This window comes from Lissotriton helveticus, chromosome 1_1 (assembly GCF_964261635.1).
Source record: "Lissotriton helveticus chromosome 1_1, aLisHel1.1, whole genome shotgun sequence".
Classification (NCBI taxonomy): domain Eukaryota; kingdom Metazoa; phylum Chordata; class Amphibia; order Caudata; family Salamandridae; genus Lissotriton; species Lissotriton helveticus.
In genome coordinates, this window is record NC_136057.1 from 90,264,897 (window position 1) to 90,281,077 (window position 16,181).

Sequence of the window (16,181 nt, forward strand, 5' to 3'; positions counted from 1 at the left end):
GGGGACACTATTATCGATGTCACTCGCTGTCTCCACCTGGATGCTGGTAAATCGGCCTGATAGTCACTATCATTATGTGCGTGAGAACTTAATGTATTTTTTCTGTCCCTCTTTCTTCTTTTTAGGCAAAAGAGGCTTTTAAACTAAAAAGGCAACCATTGTTTTGTCCTGATGATGGACCCCATCATTTAGCAAGGGGTCCGAAACGTCGTCGACCCAGTGTGTACCATATACCTGTGATATTACTTGTTACAAAAAATGTGTAATGGTACCTATAAGAAATTCTCTGTCTAAATTTGAACTTTTCAGAGTTTGTTGATTTTGCCTTACAAGCCCTTTTATGTATGTTGTTCGTGTATTGTTGTGGCTGGGTACAGGTTGTGCCCCACGCACGTGAATTGTTGAAGGTGTTATTGTGTTTTGTAAAACTTTGATTTAAATATAAATTTTGAGGACCTCTGCCCGGCTGGGCATGTCTTCCATAATATAGAACTGACTGAGTCTATATTCATTTGCAATTATTTGTCTTGCTGCCAGGGACCATTGTTGTTTTCCATATAACTTCATGCAGTAAGGACATCAACCGTTCCAAAATGTTCCTGGGCGGTACCACTTTGTCCCCTCGGAGTAAGAACATTGGGTTTTCGGCCAAAGACAGTTCCTCTCGGACCTCCCAGTATCTCTTCAGCTCCTCCTTCAAGTGTCTCTTCTCTGGCCAGCCATGAACGACATATCCTTTTACGGCCTCCAGGTCTGTGTCTTCCCTGTAGGCTTCTTCCCAGTCCTGGGTGCTTATTACCTCCTCAGTGTCCTGGATGGTGGCTACCACGTATCCTTCCCACTCTTGCCTTTCTTCATTCTTTGCCTCTTCCATGGCAGCTGCCCTGCTTAGGAAGTCGGCCACTTTGTTCTGCGGCCCTGGAATGTGCTCGACTTCATAGACAAAGTCCAATAGCCGTAGGGTCATCTTGGCAATCCTGGGTGTGGCATGGTCATGTCCGCTTGATGTCAGGACGCGAACTAAAGGCTTGTGATCGGTTTTCACGAGAAACTTGGCACCCCACAAGTATTGCCTGAATTTTTCTACCGCCCAGACTACCGCCAGCATCTCTTTCTCCACCACACTGAACTTCTCCTCATTGGGCGACAACGAGCGGGAGGCGAAGCTGACGGTCGACATCTCTCCTGACTCCTCTCTCTGCATCAGTACCGCTCCCAGGCCTCGGTCACTGGCGTCTGTGGTGAGAATAAACTCAGCTCTGGGGTCAAATCCCTTGAGGGGAATGGCTGTACCCATTTCTCGCTTGAGTGCGTCGAACTCTTCTTGCTCCTCTTTTCCCCACTGAAACCTGTTCTTTTCCTTGAGCAGTTGTCGTATGTAGTGTGTCTTTGTTGCGAAATGAGGGATGAATTTGCTGTAATATTCGGCCATCCCTAGGAATGACCGAACATCTTCCTTCCGTTCTGGAGTGGGCGCTTCCATGATGGCTCTCATGTTTGTTTTCTTCGGAGTTATGCCTTGTCCACTCACCTCATGGCCGAGGTATGTGACCGACTGCACTCCCAAATTGCATTTCGTCCACTCGGCAGTCAATCCACTGTCTTGCAGTTTCTGTAGCACCTTGTGAAGTTTCACGTTGTGATCCTGCCTCGACTTCCCCATTACCAGAATGTCATCCTGGAAGAAGAGGACATCCTTAAGGTCTTTCAGGAGTTTATGCATGATTTTCTGGAACACGGCCGCGGCGGAAGCTAAGCCGAAGGGCATCCTCACGAACTCATAGCACCCGAAGGGTGTGATAAACGACGTGAGGTGGGTGCACGACGGATGAAGCTTAACCTGATGATAGGCCGACGAGAGGTCCACTGTAGAAAACCATGTGACGTCCTTCGTTTTTGCCAGCATTTCACTGATGCGCGGCAAGGGGAATTTGTCTATGACAATGTTTTTGTTTAACTCCCTTAAGTCCACGCAGAGACGTACCTTGCCGTTGGGCTTTTGGGCTACAACCAGGGGAGACAGCCACTCCGCGCTCTCTATCGCCCTGATGACTCCCTCCCTTTCCAACCTGTCCAGCTCTATTTGTACTGCCTCTCTGCTGCGGAACGGAATGTTCCTCACTCTGTGCACTACAGGTACCGCCCCTTCCTTCAGTTTGATGAGGTGCGTGTACTTGCCCAACTCGCCAATCTGCCCGTTGAATACTTTGGGATATGTTTTCCTCCACAGCTGCACGTCTTCCCTGACCGCCATGTCCATGAGTAGGATTTTCTCTATACCACCCGGGTTGAGCTGGATCCCCAAAGCTCCTTGGTCCTTCCAACTCAGAACGGACGGGCCTCTCTCCGCTACGTACAGCTTGCACTGCGCATGGCGACCTCTAAATTCAAACAAGAGCGGGCAGTATCCCAACATGGGGATCTTTTGTCCAGTGTACGTTACTGGTCTCACATCCATGGGTAGGAGTGTTTCTTTGATCTTCGCCGCAAAGTTGTCTTCCCATACCTGCCTCTGAACAATTGAGATGGGTGCTCCGCTGTCCGCGATCATCTCCAAGGGTATGCCCCCTATGTGCATGTCGAGACGAGGCCTGTCTGTGTTGGAACCATCCATCTCCAGAACTTGGTCATCAATGTACAGGAATTCTTCCTCCTCACCTCTGTCGTCCTGATCACTGGAATCCTCTCTCTGATCATGGTCTACCAAGCGCACTACGGCATTCTTCGGTTTCCTGCGACACACCTTCTCGTAGTGTCCAAAGATGTTGCAGTAGGAACACCTGGCCTTGAAGGCGGGGCACGCCTTGTCATTTCCCATGTGGTTATTGCTACCACACCTGTAACACTGGTTTTTTCCTGTTCTGTGTGCCTTGCTGTCCGCCTGTGATTTAGTGGAGAATTCAGCTCTATTTCCTCCCTGGGTCTTCCGCGTCTCATTTTGCTTCCAACGGTCGTTCCTGTGTGGCGCCATTACTCTACACACTGCTTGCGATTCCTGGGCGTCCCTCTTCGCTGCTTGGGCACACCTTCTCGATAGCTCGGCTTTCTTTACCATCGCCCAGATCTCCTTGAGTGGAGCGTCGCCATTCACCCACAATTTCTCTTGTATGTGGGTACTAGAGGTATGCATAATAATTTGATCCCTGATGAGTTCATCATGCAGTCCACCAAATTTGCACGTGACAGCCAATTTCCTCAGTGCTACGACGTATTCGTCAACAGACTCTCCGCTCTTCTGTGTCCTCTGAAAGAAGTTAAATCTGTCGATGGCGACACACACTACAGGCCTGTAATGTGCGTCTAAGTCTTCGATGGCGTGATCAAACACCTCCGTATCCGTTGCGGCTCTTTCCCCTTTCACGATAGTGTCATAGATCCTGAGCCCTTCTGGACCTAAGTTATGGAGCAGGATCTTCTTTTTCCTCTTACTCGTGAAGGGTGTATCGCCTTCCTCTTCTAGCGCCTCCAGATAGTTGAGGAAGTACCTCTTCCAGTCCTCCCACTTTCTTTCCGGTTCTCCACTCTTCGTGAGAAATGGAACTAGCTGGGTGAGGGATGTGCTCTGGCTCGCCATAGCTTGGACGTTCCTCTTGGCTTTTGGTGCAGAGACTGTTTGCCTGGATGGACTCCCTGGGGCGCCTTGCTCTCCTCCTTCGTCTTCTCTGTGTTCCCCTTCGCTGTCCTCTCCCAATCCACCCTCTGTGGTGAGAGATGCTGCTCTCGAGCTGCCTCCTGCCTTTTCACTCGATGGGCCCGCAGTCTCCGCCAGCGTGCGCCTCTTTTCTCTGTTTCTATGGCACTAGCAAGGGCTTGCAGTGGTGCTACGGGGCTTGGTACCTTGTTGTCTCCACGTGGGTGTCTCCTGCCGCCTCGCTGTGCTCTCTGCCTTCTTCTGATGTTGTTTCTTTGAGCAATAGCCTGTTCTGGGTGCTGGTGTTGGTGTGTGTGGCCCCTTACTGGCTTATGGTCTTCCTGGTGCTTTTTCGCGCTTTTTTTTTTTTTTTTTTCTTGCCGGCTCCTCTGCCGCGCTCCTGTTGCCGTTTTCCGCCTCACGCGATATGCGTGCGCACCGCAGGGGTCGCGTGAGCGTTCGGGTTCTTCACTCGTCCCGACTCGTCGCCATTGTAAAATAGTACAAACGCCGTTATGAGTTTGTGCAATGCTTTATTCAGGAGCGCCGGGGCTGGCTTACTAAGCGGTCGGCGCCAGGGAAAACAATCCTGGCCGCCTTCCACTTCCTCCGTCGTCACTTCCTGTTCCGCCTTGGAACAACTAGAGCGCTACCACAGAGCCATTTAGTTAGACGTGGTGGAAACTGAAAGACAAATTATGCCACCGTAGCATTATATGTAAAACACAAGAAGTTTCTGAAAGAATAAAGCGACCACCTAATTTAAATTGCATGGGCAGTCATATGGTGCCGTGTGTGTGTGTGTGTGTGTGTGTGTGTGTGTGTGTGTGTAGAAAAGCAACTATATTGTTAAATGGTTTGAGAAGGGCATGTTTGTTGTGTGGTTTTACAGAAAACATTTACGCGAGCCCCGGCTGCTGACATTGGACCCGGGTGTGGCTGGTTGATCTTCATAGGTCTAGGCAGGGGTGGGGTGTGTGCACTGTGGGGCAGGTATGTGCAGCAGGGGCAGACAGACACCGTCTAATGCAGAGGATTTTCATCCCTGGCTGAAGTCCTGTCTGCATGGCTTGCGCTCGCGCCCCGTCCATCCACAGACACACTGCCCCTCCTTCAGACTTTTCTGGCTGTTCAGATCAAGGCATTACTGGTCTTTCATGACTGCTTCGAAATCCTCAGCAGGTAAGATGTCCTGGAAAGCCTGCTGCTGGTGCTGCTGCTGTTTTTTTTGCAGCTATCGGTCATGGTGACTGCTCTTTGGAACAGCACGGGAGAGAGGGAGGCCAGATTGCAGAGCGGCTGGTTTTCCAGAATCCCCGAGCCCCGGGGTCCAGAGATGTTGCAGTTATGTGTTGGAGCAATAGGAGGCAGCCATTACCTTCGGGTTCCCAGCATGACCTGCACAAGTATCCGGAGGGGAGGACACTTGTATCCCAATACCAATCAAAGAAGATGAAAGCTGTTAACCATTCAGCATATGAAGATGGCAGGCTCAGGAAACTATGTCCTATGAAGGAATCTGCCTGCAATCCTTCTTTACAGCCTCACACCCTGTTAATAACACAGCAAGTGACGACAGCAGGCATCAGAAACAAAGGGCGGTTACAAATCCACTATCAATCCCTTCTGGTAACTTCACACACTGTTCAATATCACAGCGCACTGAGAAGAAACCAAAGGAACAGCTCAAAAGCAAAGCCGCCCCCAGAGTCCTGGAGATGGTCGCTGTCAAATGTTTTCACATAGTACTGGGGTAGGGTGTACTAACACGCCAAAGTCAAGAAGAGTGCCTAAATACCTGAAAGGGGAAATGCAAAAACAACAGTTGATGGACAGTATGCAGAACAACAGCCAGCATCAGCCATGATAGCTTGATTCCAGTAGCATGGAGAGCATAGGACTCACATCTGAGCATACCCGCCCCACTCAGGGTGACAAATGCAAAAACAACAGTTGATGGACAGAATGCAGAACAATGTCATACATTCACCCCAATAGAGAGATCTGGGCCTAAATCCATCGTTTTTTGTTCACCATGCCATTCCAGTTTGAACCCAGCCATATGCAAATAAGTCTTGACCCTGTGCCCCACGGGAACAGGGCTTTATAGGCTGCTCCTGCCCTGGTGCTCGGATCGTTGCCCCATGGCCTTCTGGGCCTTATAGTTCTGTCTTCCCTGTATCATTGGAGGTGGAGCCCTCACTGCTCTGGGACAGGATGTGTGTATTTTACCACGCCAGGAGGGAGCAGACATCCCATAACCCTCTCTCTGGCTTAGGACCGCGACACCAGCTCAGCGGCTGACCACTATGGCCAGAAGAAGCTTTTGCGGCTAATGAAGACGTGGGTTGGGTTAGAGGGGTAGCAGATGCAGCTTTGAAGCTGAAAATAGCATTAAAGTGCGGCGCTTAGAAAATCGGCGGCACCATTGTCCCAGTGGGGCACGTTGTTCTGCCTGCAGCAGGAAAAACTGATAACAGAAAATAGAGCACGCACCATGTAACAACCAAGTAAAGGTGCTAGTAGCTATGGGAGGATACAAATGGCAACATGAGCGAAGCTTCTCTTTGAACCGTACGGAACTACCACAGATCTCCGCAGAGCAGCGCCTGCACGCTGGCTCAGGCTCAACCTAATAAAGGACTCTACCCGTTCCAGAGAACACCCATCTAGATGGAATGATAAATACTTTTTCCTTCCCAGTCCCACTATCATAATAAAGGTTTTTGATTCGTTAACAAGCAGGCCCAGTTCGGCCTTGAAAGTTGAATTAGAGCCAATCAAGCGCTGTAGGGCCAGAAGTGTCCTGGACATCAAAACTGCATTAGCTGCATAGAAGAGAGCAGACAGCCATAAGCCTCCTGCTGAGGGAACATCTCTGCCCTGCGCGGTCAAAACCTCATTACATTTATTGGTGTTCAAGGAAAAAAAGAAAGAGGGCAAGGACACCCCCCATCGTACCACCTTAAATTTCCGAACATTCATCCTGTTTACCAAATCTGACTACTGTCCCTGCCTCTGTATACGTCTCCCTAATAAAAAGAATGATGGAATTGTTCACTCCCAACGACTCCAAAAGAACCCACAATTTTGAGTGGTTTAGGCAGTCGAAGGCCGCGGACAAGTCACAAAAGCCATTTAAAACTGGCCCTTTTTTGCACAAACATATTTTGCTGCAAGTAAGGGTGAATTTTGTCCGTGGTAGATTGTACCCCTCCCCTTTCTAAACCCGTATTGTGTCTCAGCTAAGGCATTATATAACAAATGCCCACTCCTCCAGTCTATTTAGGAGCAATCTCCCCATTAGTTTGGCAGCGATATCCAGCAGGGAGATTGTGCGGTCATTTGCAGGATTCGAGGAATTCCCCTTCTTATATATGGGGATAATCACGGATTTGTTCCAAGATACCGGGGTCGCACTTTGGAAACTGTATTAAAAACTTGGGTCAAGGGTGGAGCCCATACATTTTTATGTACAAAGAACATATCCAGAGGAACCCCATCTGACCCTGCTGCCTTTAGGGCAGGCGATTGAGAAAATGCAAGCTCAATTTCCTCTAATGAGAATTCCATCCCCAGATTGTCAGTCATCAAGTCTTAAGGTTTTTTTGTAGTGCAAATCCATCTCTAAATTAAAAATGCCCTGGAAGAGAGACACCCAGGTCGATTGATCTATATGAATATCAAGAGAGGGGCCGCCCTGATCCTGCTGAAAAGGGGCATTTACCACCCTCCAAAATGCCTTGATATCTTTACTCCTCGAAGCCTCACACAAATTTACTCATGCTTCATCCTGTATCTCCTTTTTTCTCACCACCCTAGCTGTCTTACAGTCAGCTCATAGCTTCCTTATCATATCTTTGTTTCTGGGACTTGTTTTAAGAGCAGTGCGAAGATCTTTGGAGGCCTTTGAGCAATTTGTCTCAAACCCCCTTATCGTCGATGGAGTGTTTCTAGTAGCTGGATGTAAAAGAGTAGAATTTATAGATATTAAAATTTTACTAAATGTATTACTACTTGATGACTATCAGTGTTGGTGTCTAAGCAGGATACGTAGGGCCCGATTCACAGAATGAACTTAAGACTCAATCCTAAACTTACTACTATTTTGATATTCACAGAATGCACTTACTACTTTTGGCATTCACAGAATGAACTTACTACTTTTGGCATTCACAGAAGTTAGGATTTTGTCTTAAGTCTGTCTTAAGTCTGTCTTAAGTTTGTCTTAAGACAAGCTTAAGACAAAATCCTAACTTCTGTGAATACCAAAAGTAGTAAGTGCATTCTGTGAGTACCAAAATAGTAGTAAGTTTAGAATTGAGTCTTAAGTTCATTCTGTGAATCTGGCCCAACGTCAGGTAACACCTCCTTTACAACCTTTGGGAGGAAGGAAATAGGGTTAATTTTCTCCCATTTAAGAGTAGATCCATTTTTCCTATTCAGAATCGGTTCTGGGGTAAATATAGAGCTTGACTTAGCAGAAAGAGGCCAAACAGAACAAAAAAAAGAAGGATGCTTTCCATGAACTCTGTCAACTCGGCTATGGATTACTTAATACATCTCTTAAAATTAGTCTGAATATTTGTAAAATCAGATGTCGAGGTAATTCCTGTACGATGAAAGGTGAGGAGGGGTTGACCAGTCATGGGTTGATACGGGTTTATTATAACTAGGTCCCAAGTTAATGAAAAAATGTTTGAAATGCTTCCGTAGTTATGATGCATAAAATGGACTAGCAATGAATCATTAGTGTCAGTTACCCCACAAATACATTAGTCCGAATTGGGGCTACAGTACACATGAAAATCCCGAGCTCAAATAAAAAAAATTGAACATGTTTGGTATGTTAACATAGATTCCAATATTCCCGCCAACTAATCTGTCACCTGTGTAGAATTCTTAAAATTATTATTATAAAAATTAATGCGTAACAAATCAATTTTCCCAGAACCTTCATCGACGATAACATGAAAATGGGGTGAGTCATTGATAAAGGTCACCTTAGATAGGATGATCGTGATTGCTACAATTCTGAGTAAGCCCCCCTTAGATCTACCTGCTGCTGATGGAACTGCTGGCATAACAAAGGAGCTGAAGCCATTTACATAGACAGACTGCTCTGCCCAATTTTCCTGTAAGCAGATATCAGAATTCGTAAACACTTTTGATTATCCTTTTTGTTTTCATAGCCCGCTAAATTCCTAGAGAGAATCTTTATATCACTTAGGGACTCCTGCGACCAAATCGCTGTCTGTACTGGTGAGAAGGATGATGTAGGGTCAATTGGTAAGGATGTAATACTGCTTAGTGAACCTAAGACGACCAACTGAACCCTCTCCACGGGTACCAAACCAGAAACCGTTTGATAATCGTTATAAAGAACAAACTGAGGAGGCAAATGATTTAGTGGAAAGATCAGTCAATCACATGCCTCCATATCTTCCAACAATGAGTACCTATTTGATAGAACAAGGGCATCAAAAGCCACCTGCGTAGGCTTATGGCCATTTCTCACTAAAGAAGGGCCCTGAATGAATACGGTGGAACTATGTACTGGTGCGACCTATAAAAAAATCCCAACAAGACTGCATAAATCTGAGAATGGAGTGAAGGGACAACCAGTAAACTCCCTAATAGGTCTCTCACTAGCCATTCATTATCAAAGTTTAAAATAACCAGTCATATTGGTTGGTTTTACACCAGACCCACTTCACTGCGTTCTTTTGGCCATTATCAAATGATTTTGGATGAGATGACCTTGATTAGAGTTTTGAGTCATCCAGTGTCGAGCTTTGGCCATCAGCTGAAGTGAAGATTTTCTAAGATTGGGACGCAGTAAAGGCATGTTGACTAAAACTTGAACATAATGACAAGCTGCAGGAGGGAAGTCCATGTATTGCTGATTTGGTCTGCTATTGGCATGAGTAGACGGGGGATTAACCTTAACCTGTGGTCTTGATAAGTTGTGTGATTGCCCCTTACCCATAGAGTCTTGTATGGTCACCTGTGGTGGGCAACACCTGGGGACCACATCTACATAGTCTGGTCGTGTAGGATCCCTGCTGGGGGCCAACTGATTTTCAACACAAGGATGACCAATAGAAGTAGAGGGCGATTTAGCTAACTCACGACCAAGGATCATGTTTTCACAATTAAAACGCAAATTATGAGTTTCACAATTATAATTTTTAAGAGTTTTACAGACATCAGAGGGGATGACCGTAGGTGCTATCTGTAGAATCTAAACGGGCATAGATTGGTTGCAAAAGATGTTTGAAGTTATCAAGAAGATCACACCAATATGAGGAAAATGTAGTCTCTGAAAGTTGCTGGCTATTTATACATGTGGAACTCGCTGGCAAGGAAACCTTTCTGATCTTTTTTGGCAGGACACTTGGAGGGCCGTGTCGCATAACCTCTTTTTCATTTACCATTTACGGAGGTAGCGTCAGTTGGTTTCCCACTAAATGGAGAGGCAGGCTAGGAATGTTCGGGGGTTGGTACAGGGACTGCCGGTAATTCTGGAAGAAAAACAACTAGACTAGATGACTGCCCTGTCCCTGTCCCTAACAAAATTCTCATTTCTGTGAGTGTGATTTATTTTTCTAATGCGGATGTTGCCTTGGCTAGAAAGGTATTTAAAGATGTAACAGTTACCTCCTCTGTTGCTCTCAGCTTTTTCTTGCCCATGGTGGGCCTGTAAAGGGGGAGTGTAGAAGTTAGAGGGGGGGCCCAGCCTCCTCTGGGCTCTGATGGGCATGGATGGGTCTGCCCATGGCCCATGCAGAGGTACCACGCTGCTGCCTTTAACCAGCTGTAGTCCGTGACCCGGCTCTGCTCCGATGCGGCCCCCACAGCGGGACCTCGCTGCTGCCTTTAAGCGCCTCTGGGCGCGGGAAGAGTGCTGCATCGTGTGGTGGAGCCTCAGGGCTCTAGTCAGTGCCATGGCTCTGCTCTGATGTGTCCCCCACAGTGGGACCTCACTGCTGCCTGTAAGCGCCTCTGGGCGCAGGAAGAGTGATGCGGCATGTGGTGGAGCCTGGGGACTGTATTCAGTGCCACAACCCTGATCCAATGCGTCCCCAGGGAATCTCTAATAGAGTGCTCTACCTTGCACTCACTTCAATTGTCCAACTTGAGCATATTTGGAGAACTGAATCTTCATCTTGATCTAATCAACAATAAAGAAATCCAGTACTTTACTAATGACCTGGCCACTTTCTATTTAGCTCAGTTAGTAAAACATTCAACTATGAGGCCGGCCATCAGCTGGACCCTGTTTTTTCCAACCTGGCCACCCTTCAAACTGCTCCCCCTATTCAAGTGACCTGGTCAAACCATTATTTGGTGCCTATGACTATTGATAAACCTAGCATTGAAAAAACATTACCGGTAACCCCACAATGAGAAAGTTGTGGCATAAACTAGACCCATCTGCCTTTTCAAGGTTTCTCGAAAGGAGTGTGCCTCTATTAGACTTCAATGTAGAACGAGCGGAGACTTCCACCAAAGCATGGAAATCCACTCTATTGTGAACAACCTGATTAAACCTACCTCCACTCCCAGATTAGCGGAAGCTTCTGACAGCCACTGCAGCAAGCTTGGTCAATGATCTTTATCTTTACTTTAACAGGGGTGAGGAAACAGTCAAACCTTTCTCTCTTGACACAGGGGCCTACCACTCGCAATGGGCTTCCTTGGACCAATTGGCTCTACATGACGCAGATTCGATTTCCACCTTAATGTGTCAAGTGAAATCTCGATCTCCAGATCACCCATTTAAACCTGATAATATTTTGAAATTTCAGGAGAGCGTCACACCCATATTTCTAGCATTAGCCAAACTCACGCTGAGCACAGAAGAAGTATGAATATGGAAACTCGCCAAGGTGATCCATAATTAAATGCCACAGCTCCAGAAAACTATTGACCCATTTCTCCATCTAGGCTGACTATTTTGCCTCTCTGCGGCTGTGTTTCATAGGATCCATTTATGTCCCTTGCTGATATTGTCTCACACCCGGACCCTCGCCTTCCCCTCAAGGCAGGCAGTCTCCAGCTGTTGTGCTATCTAAGGCTCTGCTCTCTTCTTGTAAAGGGTCAAAGTGGTAACACCCCTGCAGCAAGTGCCTCTAACAGCCGCAGGAATAAGATATAGTGCACACCAATACCCAGCCCAGTAAAGGCCTGAAACAGACCGAAAAAGGAGCATGTACCTACATGTTCACCTCCTCTGTTTGTACCTCATTAGTAGCTACCTGTGCACTTCCTCCGTTTGTATGTCCCGGGCGAGCCTCTTTAATGACGCTTGCAATCCTGGTACTGCCAAGCATGGCCGTTTGTCTATCAGATCATTACCTGATGTCTGCTGTGTGCATCGAGTCACTCCTCTGCTTTAGTTGTGAGTGAACACTGTGGAGCAAGTAAACAGACATAAGGGAGTATGGAAGGCGATGAACTGGGAGTAAGGTGAAGCCGATTTCAAGAAATGCCCAAAGGTGTAAATGCTGCACGCACCCTCAAGCAACAGACATCTTGTCCCACTCTGCCAACGCTCCATCCACCCACAGAGTAGCATGCTGGCACCAAACAGAAAACATTAAGTCAGATGCCATGGTAAGGTAGAAAAAGACAAAAAGCAGATATGTATTGACAGCAGAGATATCGAAGGTATATTACAGGTTGTGATGGAATCTCTATAATCAATGCTGTAATCTTCCCACAAATGCTTGAACCAACCCCAGGAAAGTGGCAAAGATAACTTAACAAACAGAAAAGTAAAGACAGGAGTTGGAACTTCAACTGCTCGAGTGTGATCAGAAAAGTATTGTCAAGAAGAGAGTGAATGGAGCTTCATTTCTTATATACTTCCTGAAGCGTTACCTTTATTATATACTTCCTGAAGAGTTTTGTGTGTGATATGGTTCTTGAAAGGGTTACTGTTGTTATACACTTCCTGAAACTGAAGTGACAGCAGCACATCCTGATCCATCTCTTTTTCCACAATCTCTTCTTGTTTAAATAAAATCTTGGCCATGTTGCATCTTCCTAAAGCGGTACCTCTAGCGAGTGGGCACTCCATGTGTACTCTTTCTGTACTAAGATACTCTGTGAACACTGAAAAATCACCTCCTTTTCTGAAGTAAGTAAGAGTGGCATGTTCAATGAAAGATTTAGTTAAATATCTGTGTATGGTGAAATAGCCCTTGGTAACTTTCATAAACGGTAAAGAAGAGATATCTTTTACAACTAGTTAAATATTGTGTATTCACATTCTCTTACATTTCCATTTAGTGATTTTAAATCTATTTACATCCAATAGGAAACCTGCCTTGAATGCACAAAGGATCGCGAAGAATGACAGTAATCGTGCAATTCTGAAAAAAGTGGTCAGAAAAAATGAGCTCCAATATTCAGGAAAAGATCTGCACAGTCAGAGACTGAGGACCCTGAACATACACCGATAGATCCTGGAAGAAGCAGTCAAGAGCATATCAGTGGATGAACGCAACAGGACTAAGAAATGACCTCTAGAAAATTAAGGCAACAACACTGACAAACCACCTCCTGTAGAAACAGGCCTGCACCACCAGCTTTGATCATGTGTTTGGTATGAGGTAGATACAGCATTGCTCTGCTTCCTGTAATGATGGCAGACCACCATTCAGCGTGCTAAGTGTATTATAAACTCTTTCTAGCCAAACCACATGAGCACGAGAAATACACAAGGTAGTGGAGCCAGACAACTGAAGGGTAATAGAAAGAGAGGGTCTTTGATCTACAACAGACTGTGCTAATTTGCATCGACCAGAAGGAAGACTAATATTTACCTGTAACACACAAAACTATTATGCAATCTAAAGACATACCCACCTACAAAGAAGCTTTACTTGCCAAAATAATAATATATGTAGCTGGCGAATCTTGTATTTCATTGTGAAATCTGAAATCAACCACCCCAAAATACCACACACACACCGGGAATGTGAGAATAACACAAGTGCTTTATCAACCATGTTAGCTCCTCAGGAAACGCAGTCATGGGATGCAGACAATTATAAACCCGACCCACAGACACTAACCAAGAAAGAAAAATCATACCCATGCAGCAAGAGCTTTAGTTTGTCATCGCTACTAAAGAGCCATCAGCAAACACACACAGGAGAAGCAACGTGCAATTGCAATAAATGTGTGAAGAACTTTAGTCAGTTAACACTCCTAAAAGAAAATCAGCGAACACACACTGGGGAAAAACCGTACCAATGCACTGAATGTGTGAAGAAATTCAGTCACTTATTAGACCTCCAAGTACATAAACGAACACATACAGGGGAAAAACCATTCAAGTGCAGTGAATGTGGAGGTAGTTTTAGTGATTCCTCAACTCTCAGGAGGCATCAGCAAACACACACAGGGGAAAACCCATTCAAGTGCAGTGAATGTGTAAAGAGCTTCAGTCTGTTATTACATCTCCAATCACATCAGCGAACACACACTGGGGAAAAACCATACCATTGCAATGAATGTGGAAGTAGTTTTAGTCAATCCTCAACTCTCAGGGGTCATCAGCGAACACACACAGGGGAAAAGCCATTCCAGTGCAATAAATGTGTGAAGAGCTTCAGTCGGTCATCAGACCTACGAAAACATAATCGAACACACACTGGGGAAAAACCATTCCAGTGCAGTGAATGTATAGAGAGTTTTAGTCAGTTATCAACTCTCCAATCACATAAACGAACACACACAGGGGAAAAACCATTCCAGTGCAGTGAATGTGTAAAGAGCTTCAGTCTGCTATCACATCTCCAAAGACATCAGCTAACACATACTGGGGAAAAACCATACCATTGCAATGAATGTGGAAGTAGTTTTAGTAATTCCTCAACTCTCAGGAGTCATCAGCAAACACACACAGGGGAAAAGCCATTCCAGTGCAGTGAATGTGTAAAGAGCTTCAGTCTGCTATCACATCTCCAAAGACATCAGCGAACACACACAGGGGAAAAGCCATTCCAGTGCAGTGAATGTGTAAAGAGCTTCAGTCTGTTATTACATCTCCAATCACATCAGCGAACACACACTGGGGAAAAACCATACCATTGCAATGAATGTGGAAGTAGTTTTAGTCAATCCTCAACTCTCAGGGGTCATCAGCGAACACACACAGGGGAAAAGCCATTCCAGTGCAATGAATGTGTGAAGAGCTTCAGTCAGTCATCAGACCTACAAAAACATAATCAAACACACACTGGGGAAAAACCATTCCAGTGCAGTGAATGTATAGAGAGTTTTAGTCGGTTATCAACTCTCCAATCACATAAACGAACACACACAGGGGAAAAACCATTCCAGTGCAGTGAATGTGTAAAGCGCTTCAGTCTGCTATCACATCTCCAAAGACATCAGCGAACACATACTGGGGAAAAACCATACCATTGCAATGAATGTGGAAGTAGTTTTAGTCAATCCTCAAATCTCAGGAGTCATCAGCGAACACACACTGGGGAAAAGCCATTCCAGTGCAATGAATGTATGAAGAGCTTTAGTCAGTTATCAACTCTCCAATCACATCAGCGAACACACACAGGGGAAAAACCATTCCAGTGCAATGAATGTGGAAGTAGTTTTAGTAATTCCTCAACTCTCAGGAGTCATCAGCGAACACACACAGGGGAAAACCCATTCCAGTGCAGTGAATGTGTAAAGAGCTTTAGCGGGTCATCAGAGCTACAAAAACATAATCGAACACACACTGGGGAAAAACCATTCCAGTGCAATGAATGTATGAAGAGCTTTAGTCTGTTATCAACTCTCCAATCACATCAGCGAACACATACTGGGGAAAAACCATACCATTGCAATGAATGTGGAAGTAGTTTTAGTCAATCCTCAAATCTCAGGAGTCATCAGCGAACACACACTGGGGAAAAGCCATTCAAGTGCAGTGAATGTGTGAAGAGCTTCAGTCGGTTATCACATCTCCAAAGACATCAGCGAACACATACTGGGGAAAAGCCATTCCAGTGCAATGAATGTGTAAAGAGCTTTAGTAGGTCTGATGACCTACAAAAACATAATCGAACACACACTGGGGAAAAACCATTTCAGTGCATTGAATGTATGAAGAGCTTTAGTCAGTTATCAACTCTCCAATCACATCAGCGAACACACACGGGGGAAAAACCCTCACCACCCAGCCAGTGAGGAACAGCAGCAAGACTGCTCTTCAGCACACCCATCCTTATACATAACACACTCCAGGGGTTTGCTCCAGGGTCAAACTCACTTTACTTTCACGTTAACAGCAACAAGTTCTAAACTGGAGAATCTATATTTAGGAACAAGGGGTTTATACTTCTATTAGTGGCATAATACATTTGAAACCCAATACTTTATAGATCTGTATTAAATGATACATAACCAAACACCACCCATGTATGGACATCTAATATCCGTTAAAAACCACACTACAGAGGTGTGTACCAGGATTTACTTTAACATTAACATGAACTAAATTATGATACAGCAAGAACAATCATGATGC

General features: G+C 45.6%; 1 protein-coding gene across 1 annotated transcript in view; it reads left to right on the top strand.

The window, feature by feature from the left end:
* Window positions 1-16,181, top strand: part of LOC144758876 (uncharacterized) — a 149,361-nt gene that overhangs the window by 35,405 nt on the left and 97,775 nt on the right. Inside the window, 1 exon segment of the mRNA XM_078646454.1 lies at window positions 12,957-15,838. Within this exon segment, the coding sequence (XP_078502580.1) occupies window positions 13,649-15,838 (2,190 nt within the window). The 5' untranslated portion in view covers window positions 12,957-13,648.